Below are 21,205 nucleotides of genomic sequence, written 5' to 3'. Positions count from 1 at the left end.
GTTGCTATAGCGCCCCCCTTTGGCTAACTGATGTAATATTGCTTCATTGGCATCCTCCCATGACCCTCTACCACTGTGCCAAATTTCAAATGGATTGACCAAGTCAGTGAGGAGAAAAACGTGGAACAGACACACAGAGTTTTTGTCATTATATAGTAAGATAGAAGTTTTAGGAGCAGCTTTAGAAGATATCTGTGTTTTTCCAATGCTGTTTGGCTTGTCGCGGAGGGGTGGCCGATTCAGACATGCAAAGACAAATAGCCCCATCTAGTAGAACATGAGCCAGTGTTGGTTTGTCTATTCTGGGCTACTGTAGAAACACTGTGGTGCAACATGGTGGATTCCATGGACAAGGACCTGCTCCCTCTGTAGATATAAATGGCTTCTTTTTAGGTAATGAAAACACAACAATTCTTACACACTAAAGAACACATACTTATTATATCATATTCTATTCCTGCCAACATATCCCCTTAAATCCTACACACTGGACCTTTAATGCTTTCTAAATATAATTACAGTACTGACATGCACCAGACGTTTTTTTGGCAGGTGAAGTGTTCACTTGAACGCTGGTGCATTGTAACTGTTTTTAATGATTTACATCCTCAGTAGGAATGAAAGGGCTTGGTTCTGAGAGCCACAGAAAGGAGGAGGAATGTCAAAATCATTAGAGATAGATTAACACATTGATTCTTTGGGTCTCGCTAACAATAAGAAAAGTATAAAATAACGCCAGGATTATCCCTAAAGTATGTATCTAACTTGGAATGTGACTTTGGAAAATGTGCAGGTATGTGTGCTGACCTTTGAGAGTTTCACCACGATAATGCAGGATGAGGAAGACGATGGCTGCGGTCTGGACCAACGTGATGAGCCTCTCACCCCAGGCACTGTGGAGCAGGAAAACATAGCAAAGCACACATCTATGATAACAGAAACATACACTGGGCTGCAAAACTGAAAATACTCTCTACTCAGAGAGACATAATTCTGTGCAGAGTATGCCCATCAATGACCTCACAGTTAAACTTGACAGAACTTGCTCTGAGGTGTGTGGGCTATATTTTTTAGACATTGATTGAGTCTATGTCACCAGGGCACACCCAGGGGCTCAACCAAACAGCCAATGAGTCACACATTCCCTGGGAAAAAATGTGCTGTAAGCTTGAACATGTTATTAGGAGCGGTATTGGGTTCCAGCAACTTCTGTTGAGGACACTGGGGTGTCTAGAGTTCAGACTGGTGTATAAACAAGGCAGTCATTTTCTATATCACACATCAAGAAGTGCTGGGAGGTTTGCAACATGATTAGGGAACTTATTTGTCGTCATTCAGTACGTACAAGGGTGGGAAGTTGTTGGCCACAGCGTACACAACAGGACATGAAAAGGCATAAAGCTGCAGGAGAGCGGAGGTCAGACTCAGGCCTTCTGCACTTCCTCTCCATAGTATCTTCAACAGCTGAGGTAGCTGTGCTGCAGGGAGGATTGAAGAAATACAAGTAATGGGTTTTGGTGGTTTGAACAGATTAGCAATCAATATGTAGCCTGCACAATAAAGAGTTAAACATTGAGGAAGCAAAACTTCTTAAAGGTCCCATTTTATACAAGGCCAGATTCCCATGTCTTTTTTATATAAAGCAGGTATAGGTGCTACATAAAAACTGTGTGAGTATCAAAACACTCAATGCACAGAGAAATGCACACAGTCCATATTCAAAAACTGTCTTTAAACAAGTCGTCAGGATTTATGTGAAGTTGTGATGTCACAACTATACTATATAGATTGTTTAAAACTTGACAAACACTCTACATGGATCCCTTTGTATTTCCTGTTGGACTGTTTTGCAGTGTAAGTGAATGACATCAGCTGACAGGAAGTGAGCATGGACCCAAGCTGTTTCCTAGCAATGCAATTCCAGTGAAACTGTCTACAGACTGAACCCCTGTGACGCTGTGCTAACTGCAACAGTCACTTCTGGGTTAGATGACTGGCAATTGTAGAGATATGTGAAATTGCCAAACTTGTTGATTTCTGCTGTCATTTTCAGGTGTAACTGTAACGTTCAAAGACGTATAGTTAAACATGTTGGTCTGACCTGTGTGACGTGTCTGCTGTGCTTATTTTATCTACCTTGTTGCTTTGCTATAATCGCTGATAAACCAAATCTAAAAGCATGGAAACTTAACAATGTACTGCTGTGGAGAGGACTGCAGAAAAATATATTTTAGCCACCTGTTAATCTGTGTAAGTGTACGATTTATTTGAATATTTGCTCTGCTTCTGTCTAACAACAAGATAAGGCAGAAAATATTCTAAATATAGCATACACTTAAACTAATATATCATTTTTAGTGGGCCTTTTTTTAGGTGGCTATAAACTAGCTAACTGAGGCAGCAGTTTGCTTTAATGTACACGACGTGCAGGTTTTCTGCCCGCAAGTTATTGTAAAAAACATTGTGATTCAGTTTATGAAGATAGGAAGTGCTGCTACAGTGTCATGTCCCCGCATGCAACAGATGTAAAGCCTAGTTCACATTACACGATTTTCACCGTGATTTTGACGTCGCAGAGGATCTTGAGAGCCACCTTGGGTCAGAGGTGAGTTGGCAGGTAGTCTGCCACGACGAGTCCTCATGTGTGAACAAGGCTACGAGCAAGTCGCCCCCTCGTCTGTGACTGGGACTGGATATCTGGCATGCTAGAAAACTGGAGAAGTGTGACACGACTGACAAAGAGCATCAGCCAATGAGAGGTGGGATACGTCCCACGTCAGCACGCAGGAGGACGGAAGAAATGTGAGGAGGACAAGCCGCAGGGTTGCCAGGTCCGCTTATTAGCCGCAACTTTGGGCTTGTTTCTAAAGTGGAGTTGCTTATGTGGGCTTGCTCTCTAAATGTCACCTTTCTCTCTATATATCCGTCTAATAAGTTATTTAAACGCATGATAGTCGCTTCTTTTGGGCTTGTTTCCATAGCCCTGGTTGCTTGTTTCTCTCCCAAGATCTGGCAACACTGACAAGCCGGCAAGCAACAACAACAATGGCGGCGTCCACAGGATCACGGGGAGCACGTTGTGTTTGGACCCAGGATAATAAAGAATATCCATGCCTTTACGATGTGTCGTCTCCAAGTTAAAAAACGTAGTTTGGTGACGTCACCGCGTTATCTGGGGCTCTGTGAGCGAGGGCTCGGTGGAGAAATCTTGTGGTGTGCACACACAGGTTCTAACACAGTTGGCGAGACTCCCGCTGACAGAAACGCACGTCGCCAGGTATGAACGCTCAAAAGATTACAATAGTCTCCGCGACGCAAAATCATGGTGAATATCGTGTAATATGAACTAGGCTTAAAAGACCTGGAAACACTGGCCAATCAGAGCAGACTGGGCTTTTTCAGGAGAGGGGCTCAAAGAGACAGGCGATAAAACAGAGCATTCCAGACAGAGGGTGAACACAGGTATATTCAGGCAGACGGTATGGGAAAAATAAAGTGTTTTTTAAACATTTAAGCATGTAAACATGTTGTAGTAGAAAACCAAAATACAAATATGAACCTGAAAATAAGCACAATATGGGACCTTTAATATCCATATAAAACTGCATTGTCTTCAGTGTATGTTGGCATTCGTCCCACTGAAATGTCTGTACTTCTACATAGGCAGTTTTGTGACATCATCTCAAGGCCTGATGTCATGGTTATCTACACTGGTACAACAGTGAGTGTTACAGCAGTTTACCAGAGCTCTTGAAGCTTGTCAAGGGAATCTGAATCCTAATGTGATCAATTTGATCATTGTGTTGTACTGAGATCCAATCAGCTGTTTGTCACGTGATTAAATCAGATTCACCAGGTTTATGCAGAGGAGAAGTCTTACCCAGGAAAGTGTCCAGTATGATCCAAAATCCAGCAATTCTGTTCAGTATAAACTTTAGGCAAGGCGCTGCAGCGACAGAGGAGACACACATTAAAACAAGCAGATAGAGCACAATGAGAGGACATTTGCGTATTTAAAACATGATTTTGTGAACAGAAAGAATAACCCAAATGTAACATATAATATCATAGTTCTAGGTTACAAAGTAAAAAAGTTAACAACGTTGAGCAATACGTGGGAGAGGCAACACAACGCCCCCTCCTCCTCCACATCTGGAAGGATTTACCGCAACATTTGACGCGTTAACTTCACCAGAAACGTCACCACGACGGGCCTCACCGTTTAACTGGAAGCTGACGAAAATCCTCTCGTAACATTTCTCTGGCATTAAATAGGTAACCAGGAAGTCTTTGACGGGAGACGTGGCCATGGTGGGTCAGCTGCAGCCGGAGTGCTCCTCAGTAACAGGGGGAGTGGTTCAAAGGTGCCCCGATACTTGCGGCCGGAGAGGACACAGAGCCCGGACACTGTTATCTCTGAGGGTCACCGTGGATACATGTGGGCCGGAAGTCCACGGTTTCATCACAGAAGGAGACAACCTAGCCTCTTGAGTTCTGTTATTAAAAAACAAAACTATTTCGCTCTGTTTTTTTAACATCTTCCATAACACCCACAGCCTCCACATCTGGAGAGATTTCCCATCTATTTTGACACTTCCAAACTTCTCAATAGTTCTACTGTTCTCTCACCATGCGTTAAGTTAAGTTGATTACTAACATTTTTATCTAGCATTGAGTAAGTAAACAGGGACTCTTTATAGGAGAAAAAGAGAAATACACACACACACACACACACACACACACACACAGGTCGAGGTTTCCATGTTGTCATGAGCTTTTATCTTGACAGTTGTGGAGACAAGTTAAATAAAAAGTTATTTTAGTCCTTGATCACTTCTAAAAGTAATATCTGAATTCAGAAGAGATGTGTTAAAATATTTAGACACTTACAGTGAGTTAAATGAGGCATAGGCCTGCAGTATACAGCATACAGATTAACAGTAGGGGAGACCTGGGATGGTTGGAACAGTTTTGACATCTCTTTTTACCTCGGTGCTCTTTTAAGTCAGTGTGTTCAAAATGTAATACTTTCTATAGTTACATGTGTCTGCTATTAAATGGTGAAGCTGCTGTCTCTGTAACGCAAACAGAAAATGCATGGTTAATAAGGTACAGGTCTACAGTCTGCAGATTTTTCTTCCAACTCAAATAAAGCTGGATTAAAACTACTTCAACAACTGCAATTTACACAAAAGCAAGACTTTAAGTATATGTGACCAAGCACATGTAAGTCTTATTAATTACACCTCCCACACCAGTTCACCTCTACTGGTGGGTCTTCACTGAAAACAGGAAGGATTTGAGCAGAAATGAGAGGTTGTACAGCAGTTATCACTCTGACAACATGTGTACTGGAAAACACTCCCGTTGTACTGCTGTTACTCTGTACACATTGGTGCTTGTATCCATCATCTGTGACATAGTGTTGCTCTTTCCTGGATGGGACGTCAGGTATGCCAGAGATGGACACATCACTGAGGAGGTGACTGAAGCCCTTTTTAAACAGGAGTTGTGCAAATTTGCAGGAAAGCCCAATCAGTCTTTTTTCAGCATTGGCAGTATAAAAACAAAATCGGGGAGTGCAGCAAAATGCCGCCTACCTACTTTTGTTTATACAGAATGCGCCTTTTTCGGGGCAATGGGGGGCGTGAGCAAGTAACAAAACGTGTAGCTCAGCGTGTGACATAAACAGTGACGTGGGAGGGAAGCCGCGGCTGGTCAGTCCTTCGGCGATTCTCTCATAAGTCGGCCCGTCCTTCACCGTCCCCGTCATCTGACGGTTAATGGTCTCTTTATTTGCGAGGGCAAGGAGGGCGCGCAATTCCTTGTCTCCTCTGTCAGGTTTGTGTTTCCCTCTTGCTACTAGCTGCTCGCTAATTCCTCTATCAGCTGTTTCCTGTTTATCCACCGCCAGTGGGTCGCACGTGCGGCGTCATCAACAGCTCCTCCCACAAGTCATCAACAGCCCCTCCCGTTGCGGAAGGGCGCCTCATTCTCTTTAAACCAAAAAGGTTCCACCAATATGTCTACCCTACGAGGCGGAAAATTGGGCACCTCGGATCAACTCGCCAATCTGGCTCTGTGTGTCTAAACGCTCGCAGCTTGCCGGCAAAATAGCCCAACATTCGCCGAAAATCTGGCAGTGTAAAAGCGGCTAAAGACTTTTTGTTTAACCAGAAACAGCCCTGACATCGCATTCACCAAACCCACCAGACTCCATTTAAATACACTGTAATTTCAGTGTGTACAGAGCCAGCATATTTTTAAATCTGAGTGAATTAAAGGTTTATTTTCACCAAACCAAAGTTGGTGATTGTTTGAACAGTGAACAGATGGAGCAGGAGGGCTTCTGTGAGTTTTATTTTGCTTCTCTTGCCTTTGCATGAGGTGTGTTTTATAATGATTAAAGTAATGTTCATTTAAACAAACTCTGGTTGGTTTGGTGATATCAATTTCATGACTGTTTCTGGTTCCAGTCTCTGTAGAAATCCTTTCTCTAATGTTGTCAGACACTTATAATAACAATCTGAGCCTGTCAGTGGCGAAAACACTTTTAATGGACGTACATTGACAATGCTCAATTGCCCCAAATGGTTACATTGCAGCCCTTTTTGCCGCTGCTGTCTGCTGCAGTCTCACTAAATATTGGATCAATTTAAAAAAATGTTGTTCCTATGAGTCACTTAGACACAAAACACATAGGAAAATAGGGTCCAGGTTGAAAAATACCTCAGTTACCCTTTAACAATGGGGACAATTGTAGGATGCTTACTGCTACAGAATGCCCTGGCATTAAGAAAGTGAAGACACTACAGCGTATAACAGACTTTCTCTCATGATGCAGCACCCAGAGATCCGCCAGCCTCTGTTTGTCTCTGTGGAAGTATGTGAGAAAAGCAAGCGTGGTCATATATTCATAAACACAAACAGCAATCATTTACTCTGCTAGTTCCTCCTTTTATTAATAAAAGTGTAATGTCATTTACGTCTTTGTTTAATCCCCACACAGGTCGATGCAGAACTCAGTATCTATTTATCTGTTACTCATTTATTTCCTTGTGAATAAAAGGAAATCCACTCCCAGATGGGACCTTTTCCAAGCATTGTATCACACAGACTCATGCAGTTGCGTTTCCTCTTCTTAATATCCTCATCACAGCATGTTTTAATAAGGAACCTGAGATACACATGAAATTAGAAGGCGTAGTCTTTAAGTTACTCTGGTTGTAAATCTACTGTAAGTGATGGCGGCTGCGTACTGTATTAAATAACGGATGTAAACAGTACTTCCTGTGAGGAGGGAAACTCTGATCAACATTTACAACCATTATCACTAAGGAGGAGCACTGCCTCACATGACTGTTGCTCGGAGACAGCGTGTTTTGGAAAACATGGCCTCCTCTTCTCTCTGTCTCTCTCGTCATAATTTCACATCTTCTTTCAATACACTGATAAAACGTGGACACAACCGCAGTCGGCAGCTCACTAAAGGAACTGAAAAATGTCGCCTGTCCTGCCTGTGTTTAACTGCCCACAGTGTGGTCATTTATCAGTGTTTTGCAGGTGATGTCAATGACACATTGTTCTTGCTTTGCTAAGCATGCTGCCACAGGTCTAAAGTCCAACCGCGCTGTGATCCTGGAGGCACAATGTCAATACATCACCTAAAATGCTGCATGCAAATAGTGGAGCTGAAGCATGTCTCTCACAGTAGACCTCTGCTTGCTCACAACCCTCACAGGAAACCCCAGAAGCTTTAAATATATTACAGAAATTAAGATTTAGCTACAATTAACATTTAGAAGGCCTGATCGCGAACAGAAATATGTCTCAGAGCTAATCATCGTACCACCTTTTTCAGGATTCTTTAGTGTAATATAATATTCTATTATAATACCACACTGTGACAGGAGCCAGTCTGCATAATGACTACTTTTACTTTTGATACTTAAGTACATTTTGTCTCTTTTACTCAAGTAAAAATGTTGAATTCAGGACTTGTACTTGCAATGGTATGATATTTTTGCTTTTACTTAAGTAAAAGGATCTCAGTACTTCTTCCACCACTTATAGTACGCAACAGTGGTGTGACCATCAATACTTCCTCTGACTCAGGTGACCTGAATGCATTCACATCCTCAACTAAAATATGTGCATCTACTAATTACCTAACTCAATAAAAACCAGTGTTGTCTCTCAAAGTAACCATGGAATGAGTCATATAAAGGTCTGCGGCCTATCCCAGCCTCTGTTTGTCCAAGCTATCAGCTTGTTACTACACCTCCCACACCCTAACATCACTGACTGTTTAGTTTCTGCCACCAGTCCAAATACATTTCTCTCTGTGAGTTAGTTTCAGAAAGAACGTCTCAGCGAGAGCAGGAAGCTCTTGAGCTCGAGCTTTCTGAACAAGAGGCTGTGCAGCAGTTAGTTTCGACTCTGACAACATGTGTACTGGAAAATGCTCCCGTTGCATTGCCGTTACTCTGTACCCGTTAGCACTCATATCCATCATCTGTAACATAGTGCTGTTCTTTCCTGGTGGGGACATCAAGTATGCCAAAGATGGACACATTACCGAGGAGGTGAAATACATGGGGGGCCTCGTTGGAGGGGGTTTAATGGTGAGTAGTTTTTCCTCTAGCCTGTTACAGAAGGGTGTGACTCTGAACTACACGCTGCTGTAAATTCCTTTCAAAAAATGTGTGTAGCCTCAGAGAAATGTAGGTTAGATATGTTAGGTAGAGCTTTTCTGACTTAAGACTGACTTCTGAAGTGTTTCTTGTCTTTTAACATATTCTATAAGCTTTGAGTTATCAAGGTTAAGTGAAAATGTGGAATTCTTTTAATTAAATTGACCTGAATATTGAAGAATGTCAACTCATGTTGCCCGCCACAGGTGTTGGTCCCAGCACTCTATATCCACATGACTGGAAAACAGGGGTGCTGTGGGAATCGCTGTGGGGTGAGTCAGTCATGATTACAAATGAAATGTTTCCGGTGCTCAGTGGAAGATAAGGGCTGGCTTAACAATAACAACTACACGCTAAATTATCCATGTCTGCAGACAGTTGCAACAGTTAAACACTTTATAAATCAGTAGAAATAATTTTTAAAAACTGATGGTAAAGCCACAACAGTCTCATAATTAGTAACACATTAAATGAAGACTGAAAAAAATGTCATTCAGGCTTTTAATAGTTAATGAATTACTAAATAAAAAAGCTTATTATGCCGCATTGTGCGTCACTAAACCATTGCACAACACCTAGTTCATCTTTAGACAGATAAGATGCACATTATGAAACCATAAGAACATCCTATCTCTCAGCTTGAGCCAAAAAGAATATTGAAACGTTCAAGACGTGCAAAGAGCTTATTGAAATGTGTTAAACTGTCAATATTTACTGATAAAAATTCTGTTTCCTGTTAATGAGTTTTTCTAAGGTTGTTCACAGCGACATTATCCGACGAGGCAAGTGGGTGCAGTGTATCAATAGTGCGGTAAATAAAGTGTGGATCTGCGTATAAACAATATCACCAGGCAGGCTGATGAGAAACATGCCCCAGCAGGTCTGGTTTAGTCTGTAGTTTATCTTGTTAGTGTTGGGAAAAACAGAGGGATGGATGAAATGTGAGGAATGTGGGGCAACACAAATGTTGAGCCTGTTCCTTCTTAAACTCATAAGTATCTCATTTATCAACAGCAAGATAAAAATGTGGAGGAGGAGGAGGGTGAGTATGGGGAAGGAACTCAGTATGAATGTCTCTGACCTCTGCTTATCATTTACCTCCTGCAGATGTTCTTATCAATTGCATTTGCTGCAGTGGGTGTGGCTGGTGCCCTGTACAGTTTCATTGTGGCAGTGCTGGGTTTGCAGAATGGGCCCCTCTGCAAAGTTATTGTGACTTGGCAGACACCTTTTAAAGACAGGTGACATGACGGAGTAACTTTCTGATGGCATTTGTTAACCTTTTAAGGTCCCGATTACTCACAAACCAATTCTTTTGCACAGAGACCAGAGTTACCTGACTGATGACAAATGGTGGGGAATGTGCACGGAGCCAAAGGACATTGTGCAGTTCAACATTGGTTTGTTTGCTACTCTGCTGGTCACAAGCAGTCTGCAGCTGATTCTCTGTGCCATTCAGATGATCAACGGGCTCGTTGGCTGCCTGTGTGGAACCTGCAACAAAGGGGTGAGAGCAGTCATAAAAAGATTTAGTAGTTTCCTGTGTAGTCAGGATATACTAACTCAGACACTTCTCAGATAAGGTGTGTTATTTTAGAGAATCTTAACCTCATCTTTCCCTGCCTGTTTTTTTTCCCCACTTACAGCCGCTGTGAGTTCCTGACTGTTGACTGACGCCCTCTGCTGGAAGACAGAGTAAAGTTCCAGCTGCACCTGCATAGAGTATTCACTAGAACATAGTAGATTTTTATACTTTTTGTCTGTCATGACGCTTAATGCTGTATTATAATGAAACAGAAATCTGAAATGTTTGCAATGTATGATGTAGACATGGCACAGTATTAGAAATAATTCACGCTAATTAAATGGTTCATTTGAAATAAAATGGATTTTAAAATAAGCCGCTCAACCAGTTCTGTCGTTTACATTATATTCTGCATGACACAATAATATCAACATTTTGCTTGAAATACCGGTAAAATAAAATACAGGACAAAGTAAAGCTTCAATGACACCTTTAATGCAAGTTGTTTTACTGCAATAGATATTTATACAAACATTTTAGTGTCATCTCACAGTTAGCATTTTAAAATACCTACATTTCTTAATTTACATTAAAGGAATATGACTGAGAACTGCCAACTTCTTATTACTGGAAAAACCCTGCATGTGGAATGCAGTGCGCAAATGGCACATTTGATGTGGTAGTTGATATTTTCTCATCGACTTGTATACAACTATAAAAGGTTACACAACTTGCCCCCTCAACAAACAAAACAAAGGCAAAATGTAGTGATTTAAAAGGCAAACTCTGGGTCCCATAAGAGTGGAAACTTAATCGCAGCAGGAGTGGAATATAACACGAGAATACATAAACAGTCAGTATGATGACAAAAAGGTTCGGCTCAAATTTCGAACACCTGCTGGCTGCGTTTGTTTCTACTGAGACTGATGAAACCTGTACGACTTCAGTCAAAGCTGTTTGCAAAGTAAAACTTATCAAAAGTTATCAAATTTAGCTGACAATGATTCCATAATTAAGAACACAAGTCATCACAACATGTTTTAGAAACTGAAAAGGTCTAGTGTGTAGGACAGAGGTCATGAACTAGATTTGTCCGAGGGCCAGAATGTTTCTAAGCCAACACTGTGGGGCCGGACTGTCGAATTACATACATCCATACGTGGACACCTGCTGTTCTACACCACCTGCACCAGTCAAACTGAGGGTGTTATAAAAAACAAGAATACACCAAGAACTGTACAACTGGGTGGATCCTGTATGAGGAAAATTAAAAAACAATATTAATGATCAGCGGTGGACTTCATTATTAAGCCCCTCACCTACAAGGCCCAAACAGATAAAGATCCATTATGATGTTTAGATATTAAAAATACTGAATTATGTTACTGTTCTAGCTTCATTTTACCCCAGAATATTTTACAAAAGGCCCCTAAAGCTCCCTTTAAAAATAAAACAAAAAAATAAAGCAACTACATACTTGTACTTCAGAGGCAAACACTGTACCTGACAGATAAATGTTACTGGTTATGCTGCAGATTCCGATTTTCACTCACAAAATATAACAATTAAAATACAATGCGTTATTATTAACAAACCATTCAGCATTATATAAGAATTAAAAGCTCCATCTGGAACAAACTTTAAGTAAATTTAAATACATTGTGCTAATAATACCTCTCCTGACTTCAGGACTTTAACTTTCACTGTGTGCTATTAGTGGTTTTACTTAAGAAAGAAGCCTGCCAACATTCCCAGTAAGAGAAAAGGTGAAATAAAGCAGGTCTGTTTGTCCAGGGCCCCAAGCCCCCATAACAGGGAATGTGCCCCTGTTAATAATAATAACAACAATAATGATGAGTGCACAGCGCAGACAAGGAGCAGTGCATCCTCCTTTCTATTACTAATTCCATCCAAAGTTTCAATAAAACTGAAAGTCTCTTTTCACTTGCTGACTCTTTTTGTACATTCAGGCACTTTGGCGCTGTGAGGAGCTCTGTCAGTCTGCTCTACTCCATCGATCAGGATCATCCAAAAATGTATTCTCAATATTATTATCATTAGGCCTACTTGTTTTTGTCAGTTGCCCAAAATATTAAAATTATTGTTGATATGAGTTGCTTCAATATAGGAGGAAAAAATACTTGTTATCCTAAATACTGTAACGCACTTCTTTTCCTCCTCAGATGTGACCCGCAGGCCGCCACTTAATGTTGCTGGTGTAGGATTTAGCAGCATCTAGTGATAAGGGTTGCAGATGGCAACCAACTGAAACTTTTCCCAAAAGCATGTGGAAAAACTATGGTGGCCAATGCCAAAAACCCAACAAAAAAACCCACAAATCTAAAACCTGTGTTTGGTTTGTCCTTTCTGGGTTACTGTAGAACAACATCTGTGTGGATATGAACATGTTTAATGCATGTGTATATAAAAGAGGGAAACATGAAGAGGTACGTTTCTGTCGCCAAATGCCTGATTGTGTCGACTGACAATAAAGAACTTTAACTCAAACCGCTCATTCTAAAGCAACGAAAACACAACGATTCTTAGTTTCAGGAAGTGTTCAGTAATGAAAACATGATTATTAATACCCTTCCTACCCTACATCCTACACACTGGACCTTTGAATGAATTAGTATATGCCACTTCACAAGTCTAAATAAAATCTTCATGCAATGAGCTCAAGTAAAGTTTTAAGATTTTGTGCATTAAAGATAACGGAGTGTTTTTCTTACCCCTGTACCTTCATACAGAGCAAGTAAAGAATGATTTGAAATGACTGTTTCTGTGCAGATACGTCTTTGCTGAGGTAGACACAAAATACTAAACTGGAGTGTTCACAATTCCTCATGAAGAGGTTAGTTTAGGTTGGTCAATACTGTGCTGCACATACTGTATATTTCTCTCATATACGTATGTATGTTGGCAATAGCTTTTTTAAAGAGTTATAAATAAACTATATCTAAATCTAATGAATAAAATAATGTAAGGATTTAAACTATGAAACACTATGTCAGAGGTGTTTTTTTCTGTTTAAACGAGATGGAGTGTGGCAGTTTTTAGGTTATCTAAACAAAAGCAGGAAGTGGCAAAAACCAGGTCCTGCACATAATGAGCTTCAACGTTTCAACTGGAGTCTTGATGAGGTTATATGGCTGTCATACTTCACTTCCAGTTCACCGTTCCTGCATTTGTACTTTGCATATTATGTATGCATCTGCTATGCATATTTTAGCTGTCAAACTGCTTCATCATGAGCTTCCGGCTGGCCTCATAGCCCAGGAACAGCGCTCCGTTAGCAGGGAAGGTGCGCACCATGGTGGGGGTAAGGCCAGAGTAGAGTGCCCTCACACCTGAAAGAAACAGCAAAGGTTACACTCTGACTGGTGACACAAACATCTCTGGTAAAATGATAAAGCAAAGATCAAACTCCGCTGATACCTACCTTCAGCACGAGCGATGGCCATGAAGGTTTTGAAAAACCCGGCCTGTTTGCCCAGCATAGACATGACTTGGATACGAGACTTGACGCAGTCCATGGGATAGACCACCAGCCACAGGCACGCCCCCCCGAAACCACCGCTGAACACGATTGGAGCAACACCTTTAACAAAATAAAAATCTTCATTCATAACGGCTGAGCCATATTTCAAAGTTAAAGTCTGATAATCGTAACATTAGAATGTAGGTGGTGCAGGCAGAACGTTTTGCCAGTACCTATGTCGTCTTTGTCACACTTCATGTAGTTTGCAAAGGTGGTGCGGGAGAGCTCGTAGGCGCCGAAGAAGCAGAAGTATCCGGGGACTTCTCTGGCTATGGTGGTGGTGAGGCCCTGGAAGAAGCCCTGCGGTCCCTCGTTCCTCATGATGGATTTCACCACAGACCACACTGTGCTTCAGACGGAGCAGAGGGACATATGACTTGGTTGCACACACACACACACACACACACACACACACACACACACACACACACACACACACACACACACACACACAATATAATATAATCTATTTTGCTAAACTGCTGCACTGGTACAACTTCAAGCTGGGATGAAAAGAAGAACTCTATCTATCTATCAATCCATAATAGTAGATAATATGTCCAGAATAAAATATTTTTTCATGCACAGCTACATTTAAGGGACTCTATGCATAATTCAGAGCATGGTTGAGGACATGGTTCTCAACATGGAGGTGGCTGAGCCAGCCCTTAGCAGCTAATGATGCTAACTCTATAAACAGTATTAAACAACAGCAACAGTGCTGACAAAGCTAACAGTGTTAACCAGGGGGTAACTGTAGGGAGATATATTGGCAGAAATGAAACATAAGTGTGTTTTCTTTCATATGCAATCACCTGAAAATAAGAATCATTGTGTTTTCATTACCCTAGAATGAGCTGTTTATATCTACATGGTAGTGGGTCATTGTCCACGGAGTCCGCCATGTTTCTACATCAGCCCAGAATGGAACGCTCTAGAGAAGGCCATTTATGTTTTCACGTCGGCTGCTGTAGTTACCCATTCCAGAATGGGCCAAACATGGTTGGAAAAACATGGATCTTTAATGTGAAACTGCTTTACTGAGTGTTTTTACTGATTTTAATCACCTGGTCTGATTGTTTGGAGAGGACGAGACCTCTGCAGATAATTCGGCTCCTTGTAAAAACTTCCTGAACAATGACCACTGAAGGAGCTGATTTAATATGTTCAAGTGTTCTGTAATGACGTTGTATGCTTTTTTTACTGACCATTTGTCTTCATTTTACAATGTTGTCTTTTGTGTCTGGTGAGCTGAGAACAAATGTTCACCCCCTGGTGGACAATAAAGATATATTCTATTCTCTTTCTAAGGAATTCTAACCAGGAGTTCACGATTAGCGGGAGAAGATTTAACTGTTTGCAATCCACAATCCTCACTATTAGATGGATGTCATTAAATCCTACATATTTCTCCTTTAAACAATATATTTGTCATTAAAGGATAACTTCGGTATTTTTCAACCTGGGCCCTATTTCCCCATGTGTATGTGTGTGTATGATTCATAGGTACAACTTGTTCTAAAATTGGTTCAGTATTGAGGGAGGCGGATGCAGCCGGGAGCCGTGAAACGAGCTAAAACGGTAACGGGGGCAAATGCGTCCCGTATAAGTTTGCGCATTAATAGTGCTTTTTTTCACCACTGACCGGTTCAGATTGCCAGTGCTATCTCTGTATATAGCATAGTAAATGTTTCCCTGACCCTTCACTTGCTCTGGGCTGTGACATCATCTCGTGAGAGCTTTGCTTGTTGCTGGAAGAAAACAGAGGAGCCATGCTTAGCACCGCTCAGAGTGGCGCTGGTTGTCCCGGAGTACAGCTGAGAGTTTTACTGCATCGATTGAAAACAATGGTTCGTGTTTGTGCTTATCTGAATTGCAACAGGATGTCGCGCAACACCCCGTACAGCTTTCATAGGCTGCCTTTGTCGGACGGTGAGATGCTGAAGTTGTGGCTAGTTGTGCTACAAATGGATGCTAACACTCCTGTCCAGACACTGCGCCTTGCAGACCATCGGGTCTGCAGTGCTCACTTCTCCCAAGATGACTACTGCCAGCTGAAGAAGAGAAGACATCCAATCCCGAAACACCTCTTCCTCAAGAAAACGGCTGTCCCACGAGTAGAGAGAGCTACAGACACAGTGGAGCAAAGCTCTCGGGAGATGACGTCACAGCCCAGAGGTAAGGGAAACATTTACTATGCTATTTTCAGAGATAGCACTGGCGATCTGAACCGGTCAGTGGCGAAAAAAAGCACTTTTAATGCGCAAATTTATACGGGACGCATTTGCCCCCGTTACCGTTTTAGCTCGTTTCGCGGCTCCCGGCTGCATCCGCCTCCCTCAATACTGAACCAGTTTTAAAACGAGTTGTACCTATGAATCATACGCACACATACACATGGGGAAATAGGGCCCAGGTTGAAAAATACCTAAGTTATCCTTTAATTTGTGTTTGAAAACGAACATATAAAGTACTGTTTTTATTTAAATCTTCAATGTCCATAATGGTAGTTTAACTTTATCAATTAACTGTGAGAGAAGGCAATTTTTCAGCATAACTTAATCAACTACATATTAGCCAATATACAATCAAAAAGTCTGAGTACTGTCAGACTAAACGGCACATACATTATTATCCAAAACATGTGTGACTATTTTAAGTACCACATACTTTTGTTCCCATTTATTTCACTAACAAAATAAATAAATAAACAAGTAAAGATGGCCACTTACTTCTGGCTCTGCGTAATCTTGCCTGATGCCTCCATTTCGTACATGGCTTGCAGCCGACACTTGACAAGCTCAGTCGGACAGAGTACTAGCGAGGAGAAGATGGATGCTACAGAGCCAGCACAGGCTTTCTGCATGTCACTAACACAGAGGGAAAGATTAAAAGGAGATCTTACATGTATTCTCAGGATAAAGTTGGCTTCTTATTAGTGAGATGGACAGGCTGGTTAACATCCCCCTACCTCAGCACAGCCTCACTGTGCAGTCCAGCCGTGATGCGGATGAGCTGCTGGCAGAAGCCGTAGCTCATGAAGAGCACAGAGTTCTCTGCGATATTAGCCATCAGCGCCGGCGTGGTGCCCTGGTAGAGACCACGCATGCCCACTTGTTTGTAGGTGGACGTTATGCAGTGGATGAAACCCCGGTACATCGTAGGAAAGGTCTGCATCTTGACCTTTGCGGTGTCTAGAGGCTGCCCACTGAAGACACATGCTGCTCCCCCTTAGAGGAAGACAGTGAGACAACTGTCAACAACAGAAGTCGTCCAACAAGAACAGAGAATGGCTGCGTATAAACTACAGGAAAGTCAAAAGTTTGTGCACAGCATGCTGTGAAGAGGGACAGGGCTTGACAAGGGTACACTCCACTGAGCATTAAAAGAGTCAATGGAAACAGAGAGAAACGAGCCGGAAAAACACAGGAGTCATCAGAATCTCCTGCAACGTCAGACAGAGCAAGTGAGTGGTTTGGTGAAGCAGTTGAAAAGCAGTGTGATTATTCCAGAGATTAAATATTGTTTGTTTGCTGATATTGTGAGACACAGCACTGTAGTTACCTATGGCTCCCGCAGAGAGGTCAATGACGGCCTGGACCACCGGGTGTGGAGCCATGACGTCCAAGCAGTTGTAAGAAGAGATGTCTCTTTCCCTCAGCTACCTGGTACAGATCACATGGATGAAACTTTACCTCCAAACTCTGCTCGACACAAACACTGCGACATCTTATTTGAGCATATACTAACTAGAAACACAAACTGAACATAATCAGCCATTTCTTTCTTTAAACACTCTCTGAGGCAGTGGTGTGTGTTTCACCACATGGCTCAAGGCCCATAACAGGCAACAACAGCAGCTGGGTTTTAAAGTTCACTACAATAAAACCACCCTCATTTGTGGCAACGGTAATTATTTACAGCAAGCTAAGAATAGGCGTGGAAATAGAATACCTATCATGTGCATGACATCACCCCAACCAAATGAAAAGTTTGCATTTACTGAAACTGACAGTGGAGTTTTTTTTTATTAAAATCATATTTTCTTGCAATTTATTTGGTCATTTCAACTTTTTTCTAAACTTAAACAGTCTTAAAAAGATAGATCGGATTTTTTAAAGTAGGATTGTATGGGTCATTGGCAGTGTATAACCTGGAGTAGATGTCAGTCGGCACACCCACAGTTTGGAGAAGCGACAGGATTATCGTCATGAAAGCTAGCCAATATACTGCGGTGGAAGGGGGGCAGCAGCAAAACATATTTTAGCCACCTAAAAATGTCCCATAACAAAAATATATGTATGAGTGTATGCTGTAGTAGGACTATCATCACTGCTTTACCTTGCCGCAGACAGCCCTTTCTGACTAGTAAATGGTTTACTGCTTCAGCTCCCCAGCTCTCACCAAAGCCGCCAGACTGCATTGACAAAACCTGTAATTTTTAACTTGCTGAGCACAGGAGCTGCTACTTAACTGCTGCATCATTCAGTAGTTGTGTTATTGAGTGACTCTGGTGAATACAAACTAACCGTTTTAACACCAGAGTCACACAATAACATAAATAAAGCAACCGATCAAGCAGCAGCTCCTGTATCAACCGATTTTAAATCACTGTTCAACTGAGTCTGGCTTTGAAGAGAACAAAATGGCAGCAACATTTCCCCGTTGGAGATCACCGTCTTCCAGCAGGGTAAAGCAGTGAAAAATTTAAAATGAAAGCGTACACATAAACAGATACTTATTCTTTTAGGTAGGACTTTTTTTTACGGCGGCTAAAATACATTTTGTCGCTGCCCCCTCCACAGCAGTACACTGCTTAGCTTCAGTGCCAGTACTTCTGCCTGCTTCTCCAAACGGGGGCATGTTGACTGACATCTACTGTGTGTATTACACAAGCTATGTTTCCATCCAAAAGTGATTCGAATCATTGGGAAATACGAATCCTGTGTGTTTCCATTTAATGTATGGACTTTGGTGAAAACTACGAACTCGCGCAAGTTTTCCACAGAACCGGAAACAAAACAAGTCTCGCATTCTTCTTCTTCTATGTTTTCTGGCGGTTGGCAACCAGCTTGTAAATGCATTACCGCCTTCCCGACCCGGAGTGTGGATATCACCATGGAGAGAGGTGCGCTACGTCAGACTTAATTCGAACATAACTGTTTCCATCCCCCGTTTTGCGAATCAACATTTTTTCGAATCAACCAAAACCCGGCTAAAGCGAGCGTATTTTAGTTTGTGCGAATCAGGGGATTTTAATTCGAATTTTGGCGTTTCCATCATAATTTTCCGATGCGATACTTCTAGATGTGCATCTAAACAGGCTGATGGAAACATGGCTACTAGCTATGGAAAATAAACTCATGCACTCACTTCAAGAGATGCAAACTATCCCTTTAAGCTTGACTGTAGATTTTGGGGAGACACAGGAGACATGCCACCCTCAATATTTAGAACTTTAACTAATGGAGGACTTTAATTTTGACAAATGTGAGGAAACTTGCAACATAAATAGATGCAGAAATCACCAGAATGGAGAATATTAAGTGTTTGATGCTCAGATTTTTTTGGTGGAGGCCACCCCACCCCCCCCACAGTCTCCCAAAAAAAGTTAACCTAAAATGAACCTACGCCCTTGGCTGAACTGTGTCCTCTGAGCTATGTGAGGTGATAAATATGACACAATGCTCTCAGGGCTTAAACCGGGGGCTCTTTAAGTTGGCAATGTATGAACAATTATGATAATTTAAAGTGTCTTCTCGTCTATAAACTCAAATATCAGTCGCTGTGTTTCCACTTTCAGTGACAGTGAGCAGCGATCCATCCACTGCTGATGTAACATCGTGTAGCTACTTTGCTACTTTCGAGGTGCGTCACACAAGGTGACCACCAGTGGGTGACAAAATGCTTCTTCGTACAGAATTTAAACATCTTTAAAATACCAAACCGGTTAGAGGAAACGTGCAGGCGTTCACCGCCGCTTAGAGAACAAATAATAGAGTAAAATGTCGAGCAACGTCTCCCTTTGAGGCAATGCTAACACACGTTGCTAACACGTTTAGCATCAAAAGCCGGGTGAAAGTTACAGCAGGATTAGGGTTATATGTTTCCTACATGATGCTGTTAACTTTGTGACGGTGAGTGTAAAAAGCTACACAGATAAATAGGTTGTCGGTGAATAGTGTCAAAATACAAACCTTACAGGAGAGCGACGTGTTGAACTCGGGGCATCAAAGTGCTGAGGTTAACGTTAGAGTCTGTGTGTAACATATGAGAAACGTTGACCGAGTGAGCTGCTGTCCGACACTAACACCGTCCACGGGTGACAGCATACTACCCACTAACTCTCGCCACCAGATCAAACACTCGAGTTATTCTTGTTATCTCATATCTGCAGCCCCGTGGTCACTCAGTGCAGAGTATGAATGGTCGTCCATCAGTGATAATGGTGAGGAGGAGAAGATAATGGTGAGGAGGAGAAGCTCGAGGTTGTTTCATCATGATGCCCGGATGAGGAGGTCCCACTCTGCTCCGAATTTCAGGTACCAAAACCGAATCTGCTTTAATCTATTCACTCTGCTGTGAGTGTTAACTTTTATAATGTGTTCCCAGTATTATTAATAACAATACTGTCAGTGAACACAAATAAAAATCAATCTTCAAAAATCAATTTTCACATGAAACTACACACTTACAAAAATGTGTACAATATTAGAAAGAATTCGGAAACCGTCGCAGTCAATATCTTTTTTATCCCCGTTTTATATTGATTAGTAAAATAATAGTGTGTGATTCGTTAAATGTAACGTTACAGGATGTTCGGATACAGTAATATAGAGATATAGCCACTGAGTGATGATCCTAATTTACGATCTTTGATATGGAGCGTAAACGTAAAAGCTTCCGGCTCACATTCTTTTTTGCTTTTCAAAATAAACTCCTCAGACGGTGTTACACTGCCCCCTGCTGGTTGGGTTTGTTTCCAACCTCCATTAGTTCCTCTCAGGCAATGTACTGTATGTTGGTTTGTTGCTTTTTGGTTTTTGTGAATTTTAATGTTGCCTGCTACAACAATCTTTATCAATCCAATCTGTGGTACATACATAACTATAGGCTATCTGGGTCAGCATGATTGTCTATCATTAATGTGTTGTAGATTCACACAAAGGTGAAAAGTTTAACCCAGTTTCTCTTATTAAATGACACATTTGGGGCATCATGTGTCTCTGTCCTTCTTGAAATCAGACCTCTATGGGGTGCCGTTTGTAAAGTGGCTCACGCTGAAAATAACATCAACATTTTGCCACATTTAGCTTCAAACAATGTTTAAAAAAGTATTGTGAATTTTTTAACGTCACCTTTTACCACATTTACAGCAATATTTGTTAACTTAGAAATATATTAAATAGTTAAATCTAAATATTAAATGTGGCACCTAAATGTTAA

General features: G+C 41.5%; 3 protein-coding genes across 6 annotated transcripts in view; 1 reads left to right on the top strand and 2 right to left on the bottom strand.

Annotated features, from left to right (window-relative positions):
- Window positions 1-4,461, bottom strand: part of LOC126388320 (mannose-P-dolichol utilization defect 1 protein-like) — a 9,389-nt gene extending 4,928 nt beyond the window's left edge. The window contains exons 1-4 of the mRNA XM_050041378.1: window positions 4,220-4,461; window positions 3,881-3,946; window positions 1,346-1,478; window positions 808-893 (exon numbers count right to left, since the gene is read on the bottom strand). Of these exons, the coding sequence (XP_049897335.1) occupies window positions 808-893; window positions 1,346-1,478; window positions 3,881-3,946; window positions 4,220-4,310 (376 nt within the window). The 5' untranslated portion in view covers window positions 4,311-4,461. The remainder of the gene's footprint in view (window positions 1-807; window positions 894-1,345; window positions 1,479-3,880; window positions 3,947-4,219) is intronic.
- Window positions 4,462-8,305: 3,844 nt separating this feature from the next.
- Window positions 8,306-10,593, top strand: tm4sf21a (transmembrane 4 L six family member 21a). Its single transcript, XM_050039263.1, has 5 exons — window positions 8,306-8,624; window positions 8,900-8,965; window positions 9,801-9,934; window positions 10,017-10,200; window positions 10,340-10,593. Exons 1-5 carry the CDS (start codon window positions 8,448-8,450, stop codon window positions 10,346-10,348), a joined length of 570 nt encoding a protein of 189 aa, XP_049895220.1. The 5' UTR covers window positions 8,306-8,447; the 3' UTR covers window positions 10,349-10,593.
- Window positions 10,594-10,691: 98 nt separating this feature from the next.
- Window positions 10,692-21,205, bottom strand: part of slc25a15b (solute carrier family 25 member 15b) — a 13,184-nt gene continuing 2,670 nt past the window's right edge. The window contains exons 1-7 of one of the 4 annotated variants that reach the window (XM_050039233.1): window positions 19,957-20,224; window positions 17,324-17,420; window positions 16,731-16,989; window positions 16,492-16,629; window positions 13,933-14,108; window positions 13,661-13,819; window positions 10,692-13,568 (exon numbers count right to left, since the gene is read on the bottom strand). In XM_050039233.1, coding sequence (XP_049895190.1) covers window positions 13,447-13,568; window positions 13,661-13,819; window positions 13,933-14,108; window positions 16,492-16,629; window positions 16,731-16,989; window positions 17,324-17,378 — 909 coding nt within the window. In that variant the 5' untranslated portion in view covers window positions 17,379-17,420; window positions 19,957-20,224 and the 3' untranslated portion in view covers window positions 10,692-13,446. Of the gene's footprint in view, window positions 13,569-13,660; window positions 13,820-13,932; window positions 14,109-16,491; window positions 16,630-16,730; window positions 16,990-17,323; window positions 17,425-19,956; window positions 20,225-21,205 lie in introns of those variants that run through there. The other 3 variants (XM_050039250.1, XM_050039224.1, XM_050039241.1) reach the window with 3 other exon arrangements.

The sequence above is a fragment of the Epinephelus moara genome, chromosome 3 (assembly GCF_006386435.1).
Source record: "Epinephelus moara isolate mb chromosome 3, YSFRI_EMoa_1.0, whole genome shotgun sequence".
In the NCBI taxonomy this organism is placed as follows: Eukaryota; Metazoa; Chordata; class Actinopteri; order Perciformes; family Serranidae; genus Epinephelus; species Epinephelus moara.
The sequence above is the reverse complement of the archived record's forward strand: the minus strand, read 5'-3'. Positions and strand labels throughout refer to the sequence as shown.

What these genes read in the sequence shown, in the direction of transcription:
- tm4sf21a (XM_050039263.1), top strand. Translation starts at nt 8,448, where the DNA reads ATGTGTACTGGAAAATGCTCCCGTTGCATTGCCGTTACTCTGTACCCG. An exon ending in TCGTTGGAGGGGGTTTAATG is followed by an intron (nt 8,625 to 8,899) that starts GTGAGTAGTTTT and finishes TGCCCGCCACAG; the next exon opens with GTGTTGGTCCCAGCACTCTA. An exon ending in CAGACACCTTTTAAAGACAG is followed by an intron (nt 9,935 to 10,016) that starts GTGACATGACGG and finishes TCTTTTGCACAG; the next exon opens with AGACCAGAGTTACCTGACTG.